The 21,001-nt window shown below is 34.9% G+C and overlaps 3 protein-coding genes across 3 annotated transcripts; 1 reads left to right on the forward strand and 2 right to left on the reverse strand.

Annotated features, from left to right (window-relative positions):
- The first annotated feature begins 2,027 nt into the window (after positions 1 to 2,027).
- On the forward strand, positions 2,028 to 5,432 carry LOC104728693 (transcription factor bHLH78). The gene is made up of 7 exons (XM_087475514.1): positions 2,028 to 3,240; positions 3,423 to 3,641; positions 3,912 to 3,977; positions 4,083 to 4,151; positions 4,322 to 4,399; positions 4,671 to 4,892; positions 4,986 to 5,432. Exons 1-7 carry the CDS (start codon positions 2,494 to 2,496, stop codon positions 5,082 to 5,084), a joined length of 1,500 nt encoding a protein of 499 aa, XP_087331640.1. The 5' UTR covers positions 2,028 to 2,493; the 3' UTR covers positions 5,085 to 5,432.
- Positions 5,433 to 15,434: 10,002 nt separating this feature from the next.
- Positions 15,435 to 18,828, reverse strand: LOC104725340 (peptidyl-prolyl cis-trans isomerase FKBP65). Its single transcript, XM_087474202.1, has 13 exons — positions 18,371 to 18,828; positions 18,191 to 18,277; positions 17,623 to 17,883; positions 17,455 to 17,529; positions 17,291 to 17,371; positions 17,005 to 17,202; positions 16,817 to 16,906; positions 16,543 to 16,718; positions 16,331 to 16,453; positions 16,109 to 16,255; positions 15,890 to 16,017; positions 15,715 to 15,820; positions 15,435 to 15,626 (listed from the first exon to the last, which is right to left on the reverse strand). The coding sequence occupies exons 1-13, from the start codon at positions 18,744 to 18,746 to the stop codon at positions 15,576 to 15,578; spliced, it is 1,899 nt and encodes a 632-aa protein (XP_087330328.1). The 5' UTR covers positions 18,747 to 18,828; the 3' UTR covers positions 15,435 to 15,575.
- Positions 18,829 to 19,233: 405 nt separating this feature from the next.
- LOC104725341 (peptidyl-prolyl cis-trans isomerase FKBP15-2) lies at positions 19,234 to 20,892 on the reverse strand. The gene is made up of 6 exons (XM_087473412.1): positions 20,633 to 20,892; positions 20,428 to 20,477; positions 20,045 to 20,107; positions 19,848 to 19,938; positions 19,627 to 19,731; positions 19,234 to 19,543 (listed from the first exon to the last, which is right to left on the reverse strand). Exons 1-6 carry the CDS (start codon positions 20,697 to 20,699, stop codon positions 19,428 to 19,430), a joined length of 492 nt encoding a protein of 163 aa, XP_087329538.1. The 5' UTR covers positions 20,700 to 20,892; the 3' UTR covers positions 19,234 to 19,427.
- Positions 20,893 to 21,001: the final 109 nt, after the last annotated feature.

The following is a 21,001-nucleotide window of genomic DNA, read 5'->3' on the forward strand; positions in this document are numbered from 1 at the left end:
TGATGCTCAGTCTTCACTAGTTGGCAGATGTCCCACTTCGTGACCCAACAAATAAATCCAATAATGAATAACCAATTATCATTCTAACATAAACTAGTGATAAATCAACCAACAAGGTCATAAAGCATTAAACCAGGAACCTAGCAACATTCTAGTGACCCGAATCTACCAACCTAACAGAAGCCATACGCATGGTCCAGCCACTAGAACATCCTCCTCTTCATTGTCTTGATTCTACGATCACACTTTCGCTTTACCTGCTCCACAAATACAATGAGATGCGTGAGTATTACCAGAAATACTCAGTGAGGCGATCCTCCAATCTACTGGACTATACACACAAGCGAAAAGACAAACACAAAAAATACAAAAAAGCAAGCAAACTAGACAACTTTGAACACATGTGTCATGCGATACTCGTCGTTATCACGATCGACCATGCGTCGACCAATGCACCTCTTGAATCGATCGATGCAATGCCTTTGCATCAACCGACACACTCTTTGCATCGATTGATGCATCGCCTTTACGTCGATCAATGCAACCTCGTGTATCCTCTGAATCCCTAACTACATCGACTGACGCACTCCTTGCATAGATCGATGCAGTCACGCGAATTATCGCCAAACGCGATCTCTCTCGACATCTCTTGGCTTCAACCAACGCCACATCGTCTGTGATACCAAATCCCCGACCTCAACAAGGCCATAACCACCACGACAACCAAGCACAAACAAACACATAAGCAATCAATCACCCAAAAACACACATCTTCTCGCTTAGATAAGGCATGGTCCGCACTCACCTCTTAACAAGATGATTCTGACCCAACCAAGATGAAAATCACACCACTAACCGCTTCTCTATCGCCTCTTGCCTCAGATCTTTACTCTCATGGACAAATCACAGATTCTCCCAGAAATCGACACAAAAGACTCACAGAATGATTTTACAGAGATTTCTCTTTCTCTTAATTTTTAAAAACGACAAACGGCTAAACCACACTCTAGGACGTCAAAATTCCTTTTATAAGAGAGCCTTAGGGTTCTCCTCTTAAACCATATCGAACCGGTGACATTGAAAATAAGCCGAGTGCAAACCACACAGTTGCATCAATTAATACCCATCCTTGACGTCAATCGATGCTAAAATGGAAATTCGGTTTGCAGCTATTACACTAATGCAAAGTTATATTTTAAATATTTATTAGAAATTAACTTGAAAACAAAAATTCGAAGACTTGTTTCTTTTCGAGTTTGACATTATTAGATAATAGATATATTTTCTCACTGCATATCATGACCACTTGAATTTTGATTTTTCTTTACTTTTTCAAATAATTTTGTGTAGTATGGAACGAGTAACGTTGTTTCGTTCTTGGTCAAGGACTCAATAGTGTATAAGTGGTTTTGTAAAAGGAGTATAGAATACGTAATTGTATATGTGAATTATCTAAATCATACTAAATCACTATGTATCTACTACTTCTTACTTTCTTAGTAACATTACAAAATCAAAGTATTTACAAACAATCAAAAAAATAACTCTAGTATAAAAGATGCTCAATGTTTAATATATATTAGAACAAAAATCAAAATAAATTTTTTACTATATAACCCGTATTTCTACTAGTAAGTTAAACCTTTTTTGGTTAAAGTTTAATAATACATTATTATTAAAATGATCACCAAGGTTAAAAACTCACTTACCATTTTATATAATATAGTTTAGACGAATAATGTCGTGTCACAGTAATTTTGCCTTAAAAATCAAGCAACACCAATTAACAATTCATCTATTTGGTCACTCTTGAGCTGGCTTTTAAGGTCTTTGGGCTCTAATCTATAAAGACATGAACAATCAGACGAGTAATTTAACCTTCTGCCTGAGGCTAAAACACTAGAGATATTTTGACCATGTTATATATTATATGATACAAAGAACACTCGCCGATGAGCACTACTAGTTGTATGATCAAGATCTATCCCATACCTGATATTTAATTAGCATGTCTTAGACCTTTCTTCATTAGATAACTTAAAAAATGAGTCCACAAAAAACAAAAAAATACTAAACTTTGACATTCATGTAGAATAATGTTAACGTCGAAATTGTAAAAACAATTACATATTTATTAGCAAAACATATCTCTCAACGTCAAAGGCCCGGCAAACAACTCCTAATCTCCGGCCGTTACGGTGCAACACACAAAATGATACTAATTTTTTTTAATTATAATTTCATTAAATGATTTATGATTATAAAAACAAAAACATAATATAATGTTTTCATCTAAACAAACTATATAAATCAAGTTTAGCGACCATTTAAGCATTTGCCCCTACCATTTTACGTTTCTCTTCTTTCTCCTCCGACACACTCCAAAACTCATAAATCTCTTTGATGTGAATTTGACTATTTCTACGTAATTTAGGATCTTACTATAATCTTACTGCATTTCCTTTTTTTTTTTTTAATTCTTTTCAATTCCTAATGGAGAACGAGTTGTTTATGAACACAGAGTTCCCACCACCGTCGGAGTTCGAGCCACCGTCTTCTTCATCGGCGATGATGCTTAATTGGGCTTTAATGGATCCAAATCCACAACAAGATTCTTCTTTTCTATGGGAAAAGTCAACGGACCAACAACAACAACAGAGCATCTTTGACTCTGCTTTGAGCTCATTAGTCTCATCACCGACGCCGACAAACTCAAACTTCTCAGGCCGTTGCGGTGGTGGTGGCGGCGGTGATGGTTTTATCATCAGAGAGCTCATTGGTAAGCTTGGTAACATAGGGAATCACAACAGCTCCGGTGAGATCTACGGAGGAACAACTCCGATGTCTAGGTCCGCCTCGTGTTACGCAACTCCGATGAGCTCTCCACCGCCGCCGTCGAATTCGAATTCTCATATAATGATGAACAGAACGACGCCGTTGACTGAATTCTCAGCGGATCCGGGTTTTGCGGAGAGAGCTGCGAGATTCTCTTGCTTTGGTAGCCGGAGCTTTAATGGAAGAACCAATTCAAATCTTCCGGTTAACAACAACAACGTCGTCAACAACTCCGGGAAACTGACACGTGTCTCAAGCACACCGGCTCTGAAGGCTCTCGTTTCACCGGAAGTCGCACCGATGATTCCCGGCGGAGAATTTTCCCGAAAGAGAAAAGTTCTGCCGAAAGGGAAATCCAAAGAAAATCCCATTTCCACAGCTTACCCATCTCCTAGTTTCTCAAAGGTACAGATAATTTTCCCGGAAAGTTTCTTACTTTTTTCCCGGAAAGTTTTATTTTTTTTTCCCCTAAGCTTTTTCAAATGTTGGAAGACCCGCTTTTTATTCGAAGAACCCAATTCTTAAAAAAGTCAGCTTTTTCATAAAGTGATTAACTTTTATTTTTTTTTTTTTTTTTAATTTTGTAGACGGCGGAAAAGAAAGAAGATTGGAGTGGAAAAGGAAGTAAAAGCTCAGAAGAAAAAGGAGGAAAAAGGAGAAGAGAGGATGAAGATGATGATGTAGAAGAAGAAGAAGGGGAAGGGAACAAAAGCAATAACACTAAACCACCTGAGCCTCCTAAAGATTACATCCATGTTCGAGCTCGACGCGGCCAAGCCACCGATAGTCACAGCCTCGCCGAACGAGTAATTATTTCACTTCTCCTATAATAACAACATTATGTAGTCAAATTAGTCGAAACTACCAAAGTTTCGTGATAGTTGGACTCTTAGTTTGATCATTAGTTGTTGTTGACATGTACAATAAATCGCTAGGCGTTAGTTAGGCGTCGAGAAATGGCATATCGTTGAATCGGTCTATATTGTTTGTCGCTTAAATTGTTAGTTTAGATTGATATAGTTTATTAGATGTGATAAGAATTTGAGTTTGATATGTTCTTTTAATGTTTGGTTTAGGTTCGGAGGGAGAAGATTGGTGAACGGATGAAGCTTCTTCAAGATCTTGTGCCCGGATGCAATAAGGTGAGACTTTTTTTTAATTTAAAAGTCTTTGATTAATTTTTTTTATGAACTCTACTGTTGATTAGTGTAATTAGAAAATTAATGTTTTTGTTTATACGATGAAAGGTTACTGGAAAAGCACTGATGCTTGATGAAATTATAAACTACGTACAATCATTGCAAAGACAAGTTGAGGTACAATTATTATTTATTCTAATTCTAATTAATTGTAATTAATGATAACATCTAAATTCTAATTAATTGTTTCATTTCATTCATTAATCACCGAATTTTAATTATTTGCAATGATTTTTTTCTTTTAATTATTTTCTAATGTTTGTGTTTTGTTTGTTTAATAATGGCAGTTCTTGTCAATGAAGTTATCATCAGTGAACGACACCAGGCTGGAATTTAACGTGGACGCTCTTGTGTCAAAGGATGTTGTAAGTCACCTTAAACATTAACATCAATTTAAAAACCATTGATAATGATAATTTGAGATTAATCATTATCAAATCCTTCTCTTTTTTGTTTTTTTTTTTTTTGTTTTGTCATCTCACTCATTATCTTATATCAAATCCTCTCTTTTCCCTTTTGTTCAATCGACACATTAGCATTTAATCAGGCAGCTTTTTGATTTCCTTTTTAAAAGTACCTTTTGTGTTTTTCTATTAAATATTGTGCAATATTTTTTACAAGTTTGAATTTATTCAGATGATTCCATCAAGTAACAACCGATTGCATGAAGAAGGACTCCAATCAAAGTCTTCAAGTCATCATCATCAACAACTTAATATTTACAATAATAATAATTCACAATTACATCCCAATAACATGATGCTCCAATCTCCCATAAACTCTTTGGAAACGTCTTGCTTAGCCAGAAGCTTCACTCACTTACAAACACTTACGCAATTCACTGACTCAATTTCTCAGGTTTTAAATTCCTTCTATGATTTTTTTCTTCCTTGATTCTATTTTTCTTTAGTCAAAAGATTATAACATATATTTATTTGTGTGATTTTCCAGTATCAAATGTTTAGCGAAGAAGATTTACAAAGCATTGTAGGAATGGGAGTGGCACAAAACCCCAACCATGAATCTCAACACATGAAACTTGAGCTTTGATCAACCATTTTTATCAAGGTCTCAAGGAAGAAAAAGAGAGAAAAAAAGGATTGATGGGTGTACATAACCATACCAATATATGTGATTTATTCATATACTCATCTCCATTTATATATATACACATTTATGAAAGTAACTTTTTTTCTTCACTTACTTTTTCTTTCTGTTTTACCATTATGTTAATTATATTATATTTGTCATCTTCCAATTCATTATTAGGGTTCAATTGTACTATTATACACTTTGGTTTCCTTTGGATTCCTTTTGCTTTTCTAATGTAATATCATTGTAAGTTTGTTACCTTCCACAACATTCCAAGATAATTAATCTACTCTATTTTAGGCAAAATTATATATTGATAAAAAAAATACATCTATAAATTAATAAAATATCATAGTTCCTAGTGTTATTAATTTATTATGGTTTTAGTATTTATTCAAAACAAAAACATTCCACATAATTGTTTGTTCAAAAAAAAAACTATTCCACATAATTAATATTTTCTGGTTAATTGATATCAAATGTTCTAGTTTACAACAAACTAGGTAATAACCCATGCAACAGCACGGGATAAAAATTTTATTTGAGATATTACATTTGTAAATATATTTATTTCGTATAATATTTATAATACAAACTATATTGGTTTGAATTCATCAAGTTTATGAAAGTTTAAAATAATAATTATTTCACCATAAATTTCAGATTGACATGATGGCAGATCTGGATCGAATGTGAACCAAATTAGTGATCAGTTCGATTTTTATCAAAGTCTTGAACTATCAAATCAGATAAAAATCACAAAAAACTAAAATTTCATGAAACAAATGATATAAATAAAATTGTTAACTCGGTCAAACCCGTCTACTAAGTCATACTGCAATGGGTTTAAATATTTTGAGCCGCTCTTTGCATCTATCCCGCTTGAATTCATGAGATCCACGGGTAACCCACATGCATTTCAATAAAGATCATTTTTTCTAATATATAAAATCTATTTAAAGCTTAAACTTAAATTATATTAATAAATTTATGTGATAAAGTTTTTAAGAAGAACACATTTGTTTTTGTTTTGTTAAAAACACAATGACATATAACTCTAAATAATAAATCAAAATGATGCTAAATAACTAATGTGTCTCTAGCTCTCTAGGACACATTAATATATAGGTGATTGTAAGCAATCTTATCTAAATCTAATTATTGACATCATAAACTTTAGGACAAAGAACTTTCCGACAAATATCATTAGACAGAAAGTAACCTCTAGATAATTAATCAAATTCGTAATGATGGACTATAATCTAATTTATCAAAATTACGAAACTTTGATTTTTATATTTTGTTACTTGCTAATAAGTCAACATCACCTTCATTCCTAGATTCTTTTCGATTTGATATTTGGTAATGTTAACCAGCTGTGTGAGGTGTTGTGTCTTTATCTCTGTTGTCTTTGGAGTAGAGGAGGGATTTGTTTACAAATATTATAGTAGAGTGGGATCAAGTTGTGATTTCTGAAAATTAAATCTTACGTTCCTCTCATGTTTTCTTTGACCGGTTTACGTCGTAATCAACCAATGATTCGATGATCAACCAACTATTTTAATGCAATTTTTTCATAGCTTTGCGCAAAAAAAAGAAAAAAAAAACTTTCCATAGCTTAGAATAAACATTTCATCTCTAGATCGACTAATTCATCATGTATATATAGTAACGTCGGGATCACAGTCACTCCGTAGTTATTTACAAATTAGTCACCGAACACTCTTACAAAACTACGAATTACGCGTATTTTAACCGTGGTTATGTGTCACGTAAAGCCACAAAACATTTAGATCACGATCGTATAGATATGATTTTTTTCGTGTCTATTCGTGATTGTTTGGTCATACACTCGTATAGCCACAACATTTTGGCCTTAGTCACGGATTTTTTCATTACTATATGCACTATGTTTTTACTAGTACAAAAATGGTGTGTAAGTACAAAAATATCTTTTCTTATAAATTGATGTAAGTTTTTTTTTTGTTTATTATGCCAATTCCTGGTGCACAAAAACAAAAAAATTGCCAATTCCTATATTTTTTTCTTATATAAAAATATCCTTTTTAGTTTCTTTTCTTTTTTTTGGCCAATTTCCAAATACAATTCTAGGTCATGTTTGGATTGTACAATTCCCCAAATATATTATGAGTTGACCTTGACCAGCTTCCGGTAAATGCTTTTTTTTTTTTTTTATCATCTTTGGTTTCGGGTAAATTTTTTCTTGGAAAATATGCAATGCAGGCAGAATCTCTCGATTAATTTAGACTCCATAGGGTGGCTCAATTACTTTCTTTCACTTTTGGTAAGAATTTCTCAATTTAGTGAAAGTAATTAGAAAAATACTATGGTAAACCTTCGTATTCACCTCTTCCCCTCTCAACCAATCAAAATGTTTTATCTAATATTTTATTTAAAAAATAATCAAAATTAAATTAAAAGCAAAAAAAATTAAGAAAAACAAATTCTGTATACTTTTATTTAAAGAAAGTTAAATATTGCCTTGGTTTAGATTTTACAATTAAACGAGGTTATATATCGGTTTGAGTTTATAAATAAGAATTAGGGTTTAGATTTTATAATTAAAACGAAATTATATGTCGGTTTGGGTTTATAAATGAGGTGGTTAGGGTTTAGATTTTACAATTAGAACAAAATTATATGTCGGTTTGGATTTACAAATGAGATGGTTATGGTTTAAATTTTACAATTAGAACGAAATTATATGTCGGTTTGGGTTTACAAATGAGATGGTTAGGGTTTAGATTTTACAATTAGAATGAACTTATATGTCGGTTCGAGTAGTGTAAAATACATATATGAGATTTCAAAAATGCATTTTCTTCTAGCATTAGCGTAATAAAAGAACCAATGACAGGTGTATTAATCATTCTCTGATTATCTGAAGATTAAGTGATGAATTGTATATTGTGAAAGGGGAATTAACGAAAAATATAGCAATCACATGGGGTATGCACTCTGATTCGTGGACTTAGCACACAGAATAATGATATTCGATTAAACTAATCACCAACTACTTTCAAGTTCATAATTGAAAAGTTGTTAATTAGAAGTTCTAAACTTATATATAAATCTTTAGGGTTCTATTAGTCTTCAGTTGCAGCTTTAGTTATAATTTAGAATTAGACACTGAATTATTGGACGTAGGAATAGGTGGGGTGAATTAATTGAATTTAATTTACTAAAAATTTAATCCATTGTAATTTGATCGCTATAATAAAAAGGAGAAGATGCTTTGAATGTGGGGGTGGTTTATATTTTTATTATCGAAGAGTAGTTGCATCTCAATCGGAAATTTAATGACATTTAAAAATGGTTAAAGTAATCACAGTGTACATGTGACATACTTTTTATGTCTAAAGATGTTGTAATAGTGGCAAATCACTACTTAAGTATTATGTCTAACAAAGCTTATTCTTTTCTTCGCATTGATACCAAAAAAAAAAGAAGAAGATGGTGTTAACTAGGCCTGCGAGTATACCTACGAGTTCAGGTATACGGGTTGGGTCTGGTTGTTTTTTTGGTTATTCAGGTATTCAGGTTTTCAAAAACTCTACGGAACATAACCAAACAAAAAATAAGTTCGGGTTGGGTCAAGTAGGAATTGTCTTAGATTTATCCGGTTTAAATCCAAACACCGATTGAAATCGGTTCAAATCCGGTTAAAATCAGTTTAATTACAATATACTTTGGTATAATTTTTGTTTTTCTTATCAAAAAAATCGGGTAATCGAGATGGATCGGCTACCGAACCAAATTTTCAAATTTTCCGAATTAAACCAAACTCTAAATTTGGTTGAACCGAAACCCAAAAAATTTGGGTCGGATCGGTTCGGCGGCTTCGTGTCGAAACAAAGTCGCATGCCTAGTGTTAACCCATTAAATATTAGGATATTTCTCTATATATTTTTTTCCCAAAACTTGATATCAAAATTACCGGCTTCTCTCAAAGTCAACCATAACACCTCTTTACTCCTCGGATTCAGATCCCGTCACCAAGTGTTCCACTTAGTCGCAGTTGGATAGGAGCTCTGTTTTGACGCTCGAGCTGTGAAAGATCTTAACAAGGCACTATAACCCAAGTTTTATACTTCAAAAATCCATGACTGTTCCAAATCCTTCTTTGTCCTCCCGTAGCATACATTTGTGTCAATCCATGGAACCAACTGTCTGAAGACTACAATTGGAACATAATTGTGATACCTCGGTTTCAGAGACATGCAGAGAGGTTTAAAAGAATTGATTTGACCACCTATGTAACCAAAATGCATTTATCTTTTTGATCAAGGGTCCTGAGAGAACTCCAGAGTTAAGCGTGCTTGAGCTAGAGTAATCTCAGGAAGGGTGACCTTCCGTGAAGTGATTGTAGGAACTGTGCAAGTGAGGACAAAACAAAGGGAAAGATCACGTAGTACTTTGTAGGGACGGTAACAAGTCTTTAAAGCCTCGTGGACGTAGCAAATCGACTATTGGATACGCATTGGCTGACGGGCCTAACGAAAGGACATGGGGCCTATTAAAGAAGGTGGACCCATGGACTAGGAGTGAACATAGGACCCACTAAGAGGTGGCGGTCGGGACATTACAAATGGTATTAGAGCCGAACCTAGACGAGTGTGGAGTCGAGGGGGCTCACACGGGCGGGGGTGGGGCCGAGGAGGGGGGGGGACGGGCTTGGTGCACAACAAAGACGTTGCAATCTATTAGTGGGGTGAATTGTAACACCCCAATTTCAGGGACATGCGGAGAGGCTTAAAAGAGTTGATTTGACTAACTATGTTACCAAAAGTGTATTTATCTTTTCAGTCAAGGGTCCCTAGAGAATTCCAGAGTTAAGCGTGCTTATGCTGGAGTAGTTTCAGGATGGGTAACAAGGCTTTAAAGCCTCCCACACGTAGCTAACCGACAGTCGAATTTGAATGGGCTCACGGGTCTAATGAGAAGACGTGAGACCCATTAAGGAAGGTGGACCCATGAATTTGGAGTAGACATGGGACCCACTAATAGGTGGCAGTCGGGACGTTACAATTAACCTTATGCAGTGTAGTATATAAGGTCTCAATCAATGATGGATGAGCCAATGAATAAAATTTAAGACAATCTAGAGATGGGAGTTTCAACTATCAACCTAGGGTGAAACAAAAATGCAATAAACTAATCAACTTAAAGGTAGTACTACTAATACTAAACTACAAATTAAAAGAGATGCAAATTAGAACAAACTAGAATGATTCAGAACAATAACTACTAAACGATCATGCAAACGAGTAAGCAAACAAACGAGTGTAATAAGAACCAAGATCGAGTGCAGTAAGAACAAAAAATTAAATGCAAGATTTAGAATAAACCAATGAACAATAAGGTCCTAAAGATAGAAATAATTGGTTGGCAGTAAACTTAGTCTATCTGGAATGGTTACCAAACTCACAAAGAGCTAATCCCTAGAAAATAAACATAAAAGACTTACTAATCCATTCTTATGATAATAACAACCAAGTTCAATCACTTCTAGACCTAATTCTCATTAGCTAGAACATACATTAAATTCAATTTCATTACTATCAATAATCACCCTAGGCAATCAATCTCTTGCGTTAGGCATAAAAATTTCTAGTATTAGTCATTCAAACATTTCATTACACCTTTTTGGTGCTGAAACATCTAGGATCTAATTCTAACTTCTCAGAAAGGAAAGAGCATTAAGAGCACCTAATCCAAAAGGGATTCTATGTAATATAAGCTTTCACATCCTAAACAGACTAAATTCATTACCAACCTAACATATCCTTAAGAACATAATCATTACTCAGACTTAATAAACATGATTATGAACTCAAACCCATATATTGCTAAAACTTGCATATTGCATAGATAATGATGCGATAAAAACCTTTATAGAAAGAAGTATAATGCAAATTAAAAACAGAATTAATGATATTTAGATTACAAGTATGAGGTGGCTACAAAAACCCTAGAGCCAAAAAACGAGATATCTCTGGTCAAAAGATTGACAAGCCTATTTATAGAAAAGGAAGGAAGCCCTAGTTAGCTAGAAGACAAAATAGAGAGTCTGCGGGTTGGTCACAGACACACACTCAGACACACGCTCGGCCGTATGCTCCTCCGGGTTATGGTCGAGTGCCTTTTCCTTTTATAAATCCTCACGGTCGAGTGCCTTGACTGCTCGGTCGTTGCAACAACCCGACCATTTTGTTTTAATACCCTAATATCTAGTGATCCCATACTCACTAGCAACCTAACTCAATCAAACAACAACGGATAACATGAAACAAAACCATTAATCCAATAACTAACAATAAATAAATGATTAACCATAATTCCAACATCCAAATCATGTCATGAAATCATAGAACCATCAACCTAGCATTCGTTATAGACAACTATGTTCTAATCTAGCATCCTAACAAAAGCACATAACAAATAATCGAGCCTCTAGAACATCCTCCTCTTCGAGGCCTTGATTCCACGATCACACTTTGCCTTTACCTGTACCGCAACACAAAAGAGATGCATAAATATTCCCAGAACTACTTAATGAGACAATCCTCCCATCTATTGGGCTATACACACAAGCAATAAGATCTCCTCACGCCACAATCAACAAACAACAAACAAACGGGGCAATACGCAAAGCAAACAAAACATCAGCCGCTTGCTGAGGAGGGTGTCGACCGACACTGGTCACCTGATGACGACTGACACCAAACTGGTGTCGACCGACACCTACTCGACATCTCCAAAAACCCTAACTGTGTCGACCAACATTGCCACATGGTGTCGACCGACACTCACCAAAGCCCTTGCGCCGTCCTTGCATTGGTATCGACTAACACTCTCTTGGTGTCTACCGACACCGAAGGCCAACATCGATTCTCTTCGATCATAAGCTCCGAATCTCGCCTCCAAATACCTCACACGTGTCCAAGGCATTCCCAGAAGTTAATCCAAGCCACATGAGCCACAAAAATGACATTAACCTCAAAAGGAAACAATCACACAACACAAAAAGTCACAGAAACAGACATCTTAGCTTAGATAAGCTATGGTCATGCACTCACCATTGCAAAACAGAGAGATCTAAAGCCAAACGACGAAGCTAGCACCACAACAACCTTCCCCACACGTCCTTAGCCTTAGATCCACACTTTTAAGGAAGAATACTCACCAACAGAGACAAAGAATCTCCAAAAACCTCAAGAACACTCACTGGAAAACTCTCTCCTCTTTTTTTCTCTCTAGAACGTGTCAAAAGCAGCTAAAAGACTTGGGAAGTCGAGTTTTTTCTTTATAAACTCGAATCTTAGGGTTTCTCTAAACCGACCACGCAAAGCGAAAAATTAAAATCGAACCGATTAACCCGTCCAGATAAGGTGTCGATTGACACCACCAACAGTGTCGATCGACACTCTCACCAAATTTCCAAAATTCGGTTCAAGGGTCTTACAGTCGTGTGTAGACTCGAGTCCTCTTCATTTCTTCTTTGAGCCTTTTTTTCTTTGTTGAGGATCTCCTCATGCTATCAACTCCTTAGTGCTTCCAGATCACCTAATACCTATTTATGCAAACAAACATATAAATATAAAAGCTATGCAATTCTACTCTAATGCATAAAATATAAATAAAAGACATGAAAACATGAGAATCTAATCCTAAAAATGCTAAACAGGAGCTAAATACATACTAAAACAAGATAAAATACATAGATATCAATTGCACACCTTACATGAAAAAAACTCCCGACTACACACCAAATCTTTTCTAAGTTGCCTCTTTAGAACCCCTTACATATTATCATTTGAAGATGTATTGTATATAATAATGGTAAACACTTTCTTATGCAAACCCCATGCTTTCAACAGCTCCATCAGTTTCATAACCAATGCAATACCCGAATAAAGTGGTGGAAAAACACAAAATGATACTATCTTTACTTGTAAATTTCAGTTTGCATCGATATAATCAGCAGCCAAGCATAAATACCTCCATAGTGATTGCTCTCCACAGATCAGTAGTCACACAAATTCTACCACGAATCTCACTTAAAATCTGCCTAAATGTGTCTTGTCTCACTTATGTTATTTATTCACATCATTTATAATTGATACAAATATTTTGAATTGGTTGAAATAATTGTTTGATTTGATTAGTGTAATCGATGGAAATATGCCCCAACTGCAAAAAAAAAAAAAAAAAAAGATTTTAATTTTGCATTAGTTAATATTTGCATCAATTTATTAAAATGACATTAATATTTACAATGGTTATAACAAGTTATGTCAATTATTTACATCATTCATAAATAATTGATGTTAAAATGAATAAAAGAATGTTTAAGTTATTTTTAAAATAAATTAATTTATTAATTAAAACGAAAGCAAATTATTAAATTCGTTTGAGTGGTCTGAAAATCAGAACTTCTTTCAGAGTAGCTTATTAAATTTACATTTTTGACACCATTAAAAACATAAAGGTCATTTCATATTGAAAACCTATGAATCCTTTATTTTGGAGTGCAAGTAATGTACGACATTAAAAAATGGAGTAAATAAGTGATGTTAAAATAAATAAAAGAATATTCTAACTCGATTATAAAGGCATGCTCTGAAAAAAATGTTCTGATTTTGTTTTTTCTTGGTAAGTTCCATTCACATTGCCTCGGACAAACAATATTAGTACCCACATCAAAATTTGCCACATAACTGATGCATTCTTGAGATAGCTTCGTTGAGACCACCATCCTTCAAGTTTATCCAAAACATACATCACACAAAAAAATCTTATGTTTTTCATCCATGTTTATGCCAAGATCTCATGTTCAATTTAATCATCAATGTGTACCACAACTTCCCTAAATTCCACTAGAGCACACGACTTCATATCTCTATTTATATTTCTGAATCTCACAAATATTGTTGGAAAAACTCCAGTAAACCCATAAATGGTTGGAAATAATGATCTAGGACTATCTATTGGATGATCCAATAGATACATATCATCGACTTTATTTCATCTTTTTGGCAACTCTTGAAGTAACAACTATCTACTCGTTTTGTATCCAAAATCTAAAATATGTGGTCTAGGTTCTTGTATGTATAAAAAAATCCGTTTTCTTTCTTTGTCTTTAACTTTCCGGTTAAATTAGTTGTGTGAATTTCGCTTGCACAAATACCTTTGTGTCCTTGTAAAATTGTTTAAAGTCAAAACAAAAAGCAGCTAATATTAGTTCAATTAGTTTTGTAGTTCACAATTCTTTTCTTTTTTTTTTTTTGGTGTTATGTTTTCTTTTTCTCTTTTTTTGTTTTCTCTCAATATTTGTCATTTTGACATTTTATTCAAGAAAACTTGTTAGAAATATTCTTTTGTTGTTTTCAAAAATATCATTTGTTTGATCATTTTCATTTTTGCTATCTTTTACATAATTACAATACATTTAATAAACTTCTAAATTTTTTTTAGGTTTACATTCTCTATTTTACATTTAGATATATAATTTTGAGAAAGTTAAGTTCAGTATTTGGAGTTTTGAAATTTAGAATTTAGTTATTTTGTATATTAAACAAGTATATTATCAAAAGTAGACAATATGAGAGGGAAGACTAACATGTATGTTTCCCGTTGTGCTTCTGTCTTCTCATTGATATAGTTAATTAGATTGTAATTCCACGTTGTTTGTTTTGTGCAAGCTTACCCTCCCATTCTACTCGTTCACTCTCTTCTGTTTCGTTCATTTAACGATGTTCTTTCTAAAAGCTAACTTACTGATATACATATATACCCGGTATGGCGGTATCATGTCTATCTTAAACATCATCCCAGCTCTACGACTCTTCCCCTTCATAGTCCCATATGTTCCGATTGAGAACATGTCTGTAACCAGATTTGGGGCCAGGATAATTTGTTTTAAGTTTGGAAGTCCTTACTAGTGGGTAGTCACTAGTCACTAAACAGCCGGGGATACCCTCTGTGGCCGATCTAGTCGCATATACTGGATCAGAACCTTTGGTTGATCCAACAAACATCCAAAGATATTCCTCTGATTCAGGATTTAATGAACTTGGCAAACTAGGAATGGTACTTATGCCACAACTGTTTCAGGACTTGGCTTAAGTCAGAGTTGGCTTTAACATCTCTTATGCCACAACTGTTTCAGGACTTGTTATTGTATAAACAACTGTTTATTGACCGCATAATTTGCATGGGTCTCCAATACGAATTGGTCCACGCTAAACCCTTAAAGATTCCTAAAGTACTTGGAGCGGATCCTCGTTTATTACAAGTCTGTTTTATATTTTTATTTCAACAGAGTAAAAGCCATACACACTAAGAATACAAAAGGTAACACAGAAATTTATAGATTTCAACTATTACTTTTTGGGATGAATGCTACTCTTTAAGAGATTTGCAAACTTAAGCCTTAGCGTCAATACTCATCGCTTGTGCTTCTTTCTGAGCTCCTTTCTGCACAAATCACAACGATTATTACTAAACATGAATTATTTGTTATCAATTCAACAAAGGCTAACTTTTCCCTATTAACGCTACTTACGTGTGGCTCCAACAATTTTGACAACATGTTGCTGTAGAATTTAGCATCTTTCTTGTTGTACTCTTTCACTTTCTCCTTCAACTTCATATATTCGATCTTCACCTCCCTGGAGAAACATACATGTTACAGCTGGAAGAAAAAAAAGAAGACAAAGAACCAATAAAACATTACTCACTTGTTGTCTGGATCAATTTCAAGAGCTTTCTTGATATCAAGCTCAGCCAAATCGAGATCAGCTGTCTCCATGTACGCATGTGCTCTCCTATACATCGCCTTCACATTTCTACCATCCATCTCCAACACCTATACACACATTTGTTTCATTCTTTACATTTAGCTCTTCTTCTCTAATTAGAATATCCAAAATTACTGACACTCAAATATTTTAATTTACCTTTGTGGACAATTTTGCAGCCTCCTTGTAGTCTCTCAGTTTCAGCTTGCAAGCAGCATTGTTCAGGTTACAGGCAATTTTTAAAGCTTTTGCTTTCTTTTTATCCTCTTCATCAAAAGCTGAGTCATATTCTATGTACTTGACACCCTGCAACCAAAATCTGATATTAGTTCTGAATCCAAATATACAGACATTGTTGAGGTACAAGGATCAAATCCAAACCCTCTCGTATCTCTTTGAAGCTCTTGCGTATTTGCCAGCCTTGAACAATGCATTTCCTTCTTCCTTCTTCTTGCCAGCGGCTTCTATCTTTTCCTTCGTGTCCATGTCCCAAGACTCTTTCTCCTACATTAATTCAGAAGAAGATGATATCCTTTAGCACACCAATAACATTGATCATGAAGAAAGAAGTAACACTTAGAAAACGCTCTCACCTTGATGAAGGATACCAGCTCGACCTCGTAGGATACAGTTGAGTTTGGTGGTATGACAGCCAGCTCCTGCTTTGATTCAGAAGAACCAAAAGCATATTCCGGTGACACCATGATGAATGCCACCTCACCCTTCTTCATGCCCATCACAGCTTTTTCGAGCCCTTCAATTACTTGTTCTGCACAGAACACCATCCTCTGTCACTTTAATATGATAGTTCGTGACATGCAAAATACAAAAAGGAAACAAGATTCCAGGCTCTATATATGTATGTACCTTCATCAGTTTTGAACTCAAATGGCTCGTCTTCATCATGACCTTTCTTCAAGAACACAGTTCCATCTTGAAGTTTACCAATCAACTTCACTGCAACAAACCAACATAACTAGGTTATCAGATTACACAACTTAATAATTAATATAGTATACATAAGCTTTTCATATCAGATTTTTAAAGATACTAACATTTGACAACCGCTCCTTCATTGGGACGCTCATATCCTTCTCCTTCTTTCAGTATTTTCTTAATGACTTTTTTGTCATCAGTCACTTCCACCACAGTCTTCCAAGAAACCAACTCAAGATCAATCTGAAGGGTCGCATTTGGTGGGATTGCAGCTTGGCAACCATCAAAAGATATTCTTCCAATTTCCCCAAAGCCATCTGTATCAGTCACATAAACAAGTCAGACCATATCTAAATTCAGTGCATCGCCGCAAACAAACGACAAACACCAATTAAAAAAACTCACATTGTGGCTTCACAGTTAAAAGAACCTTCTCCCCTCTTTTCATGGTTTTGACAGCCTTAGCAAGTGCAGGACATAAATGGCCTATTTCACGATAAGTATATCAGATCCTTATTCCAGTTGCGTATAACAACATTACCATCCGGATAAGGAAATAAAATACTAACCCTCCTTGACAGTGAACTCAGCACCATCAGACTTTCCAACAATGGTGCCATCCTCAAGCCGAGCTTCATACTTGACTGCAGCATATCAATGCCATTAAACCAATCAGAACCAATGTCTATAAGATTTTATGTCTCATAATAGGTTTATGGAAACAAAAGAAAACGCACCGTAAACTTCATCAAGATCCTTTGGCTTCTCCCATTTTTCTCCTTCCACAATTATTTTCTTAAACACCCCACCATCACCACATATATCCTTCACACTCCTCCATGATATCAACTCCACATCAAATTGAAGAGTAGCGTTCGGAGGAATGGTTGGAGGCGAGCCAGTTTCTCCATAAGCCAGCTCAGGAGGAATGGTGAAAACAGCATTTTCACCTTTCTTCATTGTCTTGATCCCTATATCCCATCCTTTTATCACATGTCCTAACCAATCAAGACCAAAGAAATTCAGAACTCAAAACATAAGATAACTCAAAACATATGAAAGGTTCTTGGCATCAATCACATAGCTACAGATCAAAACGTGACACGCAAATTCACAAGAGATATCACAGAACAGACTCTCAACTTGAACAAAAAAACCACATATCCTCACACAAACCAGCCTCAAAAGTGACTACACAGCCAAGAGTTTCCAAATGTGGCCACGCATCACTACACCATCCAAAAGCTTAATCTAAAAGCAGATAACAGCAAACAACTTCCACAAAACAAACAAGAAAAGGTCTACCTTGGCCAAGAGTAAATTTGAAAGGAGTTCCTCTGTCACGGCTTGAATCAAACTTCGTCCCATCTAACAATGTTCCCGTGTAATGCACTGCAAAAGAAATTAATCTCAGAACCTGATGATCACTCATATATCATCAGATCAGATACATAAGAAAAGAAGGACTAAGTCATTCAAATATACCTTCAACTTCATCTCCGTTCTCAGGCGTATCCCATTTTTCACCTTCCTTGACAAGCTTCTTCTTCAATCCTGATTTCCCGATCTCCTTCTCCTCGCCGATCTTTAAATAAGGAGCCGAGTCAGCTTCGTCGTCTTCTGGGAGATCCATATCCATCTCCTCCGGTTGTTCCTCTGCCGGAAACTGCTGCATGTCGAAATCGTCTTCCATTTTGCTGATCAAAGTTGAAAAGATGAGACTAGTGATTTTAAAAGTACAAAGAGAGCGTAACGAATTAATTGTTGACAAAAAGATGAGATCGATTGAGAAATTGTTAGATGAGATTTTATAGAGAGAAGAGAGAGTGTTTTGGGGGTTTCTAGAGTATTCTGACTTCATTGTAACTTTGAAATGAGAGAGAGAGAGAGAGAGCCCAAAAGAAGATTTGTCCCGATGTTTCTAGATACCGTTACTTTTCTTTGAGCGGGTCTTAGCTTTTAGAATTAGTAAATGAAATTAAAATACATTTGTTTGAAAGATTTATTAAATCAGCCAAATAATAATAATAAAAAAAGGGCAATTTAAATATATATATTTCTCGTTTCTATATTGAAAATGGAAGTTTGAATGAAATTGATGAATTCATAAAATTCTAGTGTTATTCAGATCATTTGTAGATTTTTTTTGAATTTTAGTGTTATTCTTATTCAATCTAATTGATCATTGGATTGGATTAGATGGTATACTAAAATTCTACCCGGAAGAGTTTGGTAGTAGCGCACAATGATAAAAATTATAGAACTAGTTCTAATGTTCCCAAACTAGTTACATCCTATCATTGACGTTGTCGATAAGCCGAACTACGTAAGTTGATTTGGCTAATTAATTGACTAAGGGATGAGTCATTTTATAAAATGAAAAAGTTAAATGTCGCCATAACAATCATATCCTCATTGTTTACGCCTAAAAGCCAAACTCAAGTACTGAAACACTAGAAGAAGAAAAAAAAACGCCCATAGATAGTTTCTCCGTATTATCCTGAGAACTCTGAAGCAAAACCATTGGAGAACGGAGACCGAATCATAGCTCGTCATCGCCATATCCCTCTCCGTCTTCATCTCCTCCATCTTCTTCTCCGCCAACTGGTTTTTCATTTATCGCAATAAGCTCCGTGTCAAATATCAATGTTGCACCACCTGAAAATTTGCAAGATTGTTTTTAGTTCTATTGTCAAGAGGAAACCATACTTTTCAGAAACATGAACACGCAGTATTTATACCGGGGATAGTAGGCGGAGAGCCGTGTTCTCCATATCCAAGTTTTGCGGGTATCTTTAACTTCCGCTTCTCACCTACACACGCTCCTAGCAAACCTTGATCCCAACCTGCAACCAAAACCAGAACATCACTATTTACCATTGGAGAGAAATCAAGAGAATGGAACAAAACAAAAGAGAGATACAAAAGCCAAAAAAGCAAGTGGGTTAAACCAAGTCACTACCTTTAATAACCTGACCACTTCCTAGTTGAAACTCAAACGGATCACCCCTTTCAAAACTCGAATCGAATACAGTTCCATCAGTAAGTTTCCCCTGCCACAATAACACTAAGTTATAATAAGACAACAAAAACAACACCAAACATGTCTTCATAACAATGATTTGAATCCGTCTTTGTCGAAAATCTGGTCAAGCTTACCCTATAATGCACCTTGATTTTATCACCTTTGTGAGCCCGAACTTCACACGTTTTTGGCTTAAACTGCAACCACCAAAAGAAAAGAAGATTATAAAAATCTAACTCTTTATTATCTTTGAATCCAATCAAGAAACCCAAGTATCTTGCAAATTTGCTGACAAGATCCAAACACCTCACCTAAACATAATGGTCAAATTAATACACTCTTACTATATTCTAGTACCTATCAGAAGAAGAAACCAAAACAGAACAACAAGACAAAAGAAAGAATGCTTTTTTTAGACCAAGCAAAACCAAAATTGTTTATAAATTCACATTAACAGTATGACACTAAGATCGCTCATTTAGTCATTTGCTGATCGCGAAAAAAATAATAACTTTACCTTAACCCCGATCTGCAATTCAGACACGTCTGCCGTCTTCTTAGCAAAACCTATACAGTGACAAAACATGAAAAAAGAACAGATCCAATACAAGGAGTTATTATATAGAAGAAACTGAGATTAGATTGAAACAAAGAGATCATGTTCTAGCACATCAGACAACGTGAAGAAGTAAATATTGATAAAAGAAAACAGGAATCAGAACCTTGGAATGAAATGAGAGAGAAGAGGATCAAAAAGAGGGAGTAACGGAGACACATCTTGCTCGCCATAATCGCGTCTTCTCACACTCCCTTCTCTGCTTTCTCCTTTTCTTCAGTGCTTTGTTGTTGTTTCACATCTCAGAGACAATCTTATTGGGCCTACATATGATGTGGTTGTTTTGGGCTTTCTCCTAGACTATTTTCTTAGCTTAGAAAATATCAAAATACTATGTTTGGATAATGTTCCTCCTACTATGTAGTTGTTTTACTCTACTTCAGTATTTCTTACTTTAAAACAAATATTTTAAGTTTATTATATATTTTTATTTTGTTCTTAATTTCTAATATAACCCTTTAGTTTTAAAATCTAC

Source organism: Camelina sativa, chromosome 11, assembly GCF_030686135.1.
Source record: "Camelina sativa cultivar CO46 ecotype springtype chromosome 11, ASM3068613v1".
Lineage (NCBI taxonomy): Eukaryota > Viridiplantae > Streptophyta > Magnoliopsida > Brassicales > Brassicaceae > Camelina > Camelina sativa.

Coding starts and splice junctions, on each gene's coding strand:
- LOC104728693 (XM_087475514.1), top strand. CDS start 2,494: ATGGAGAACGAGTTGTTTATGAACACAGAGTTCCCACCACCGTCGGAG. Junction 3,241..3,422: donor CATCTCCTAGTTTCTCAAAG/GTACAGATAATT, acceptor TTAATTTTGTAG/ACGGCGGAAAAGAAAGAAGA. Junction 4,893..4,985: donor TCACTGACTCAATTTCTCAG/GTTTTAAATTCC, acceptor GTGATTTTCCAG/TATCAAATGTTTAGCGAAGA.
- LOC104725340 (XM_087474202.1), bottom strand. CDS start 18,746: ATGAAGTCAGAATACTCTAGAAACCCCCAAAACACTCTCTCTTCTCTC. Junction 17,884..18,190: donor CAAATTTACTCTTGGCCAAG/GTAGACCTTTTC, acceptor TTGATTGGTTAG/GACATGTGATAAAAGGATGG. Junction 17,203..17,290: donor TTTAACTGTGAAGCCACAAT/GTGAGTTTTTTT, acceptor TGACTGATACAG/ATGGCTTTGGGGAAATTGGA.
- LOC104725341 (XM_087473412.1), bottom strand. CDS start 20,699: ATGGCGAGCAAGATGTGTCTCCGTTACTCCCTCTTTTTGATCCTCTTC. Junction 20,478..20,632: donor CTCTCTCATTTCATTCCAAG/GTTCTGATTCCT, acceptor GTCACTGTATAG/GTTTTGCTAAGAAGACGGCA. Junction 20,108..20,427: donor AATTGCAGATCGGGGTTAAG/GTAAAGTTATTA, acceptor TGGTGGTTGCAG/TTTAAGCCAAAAACGTGTGA.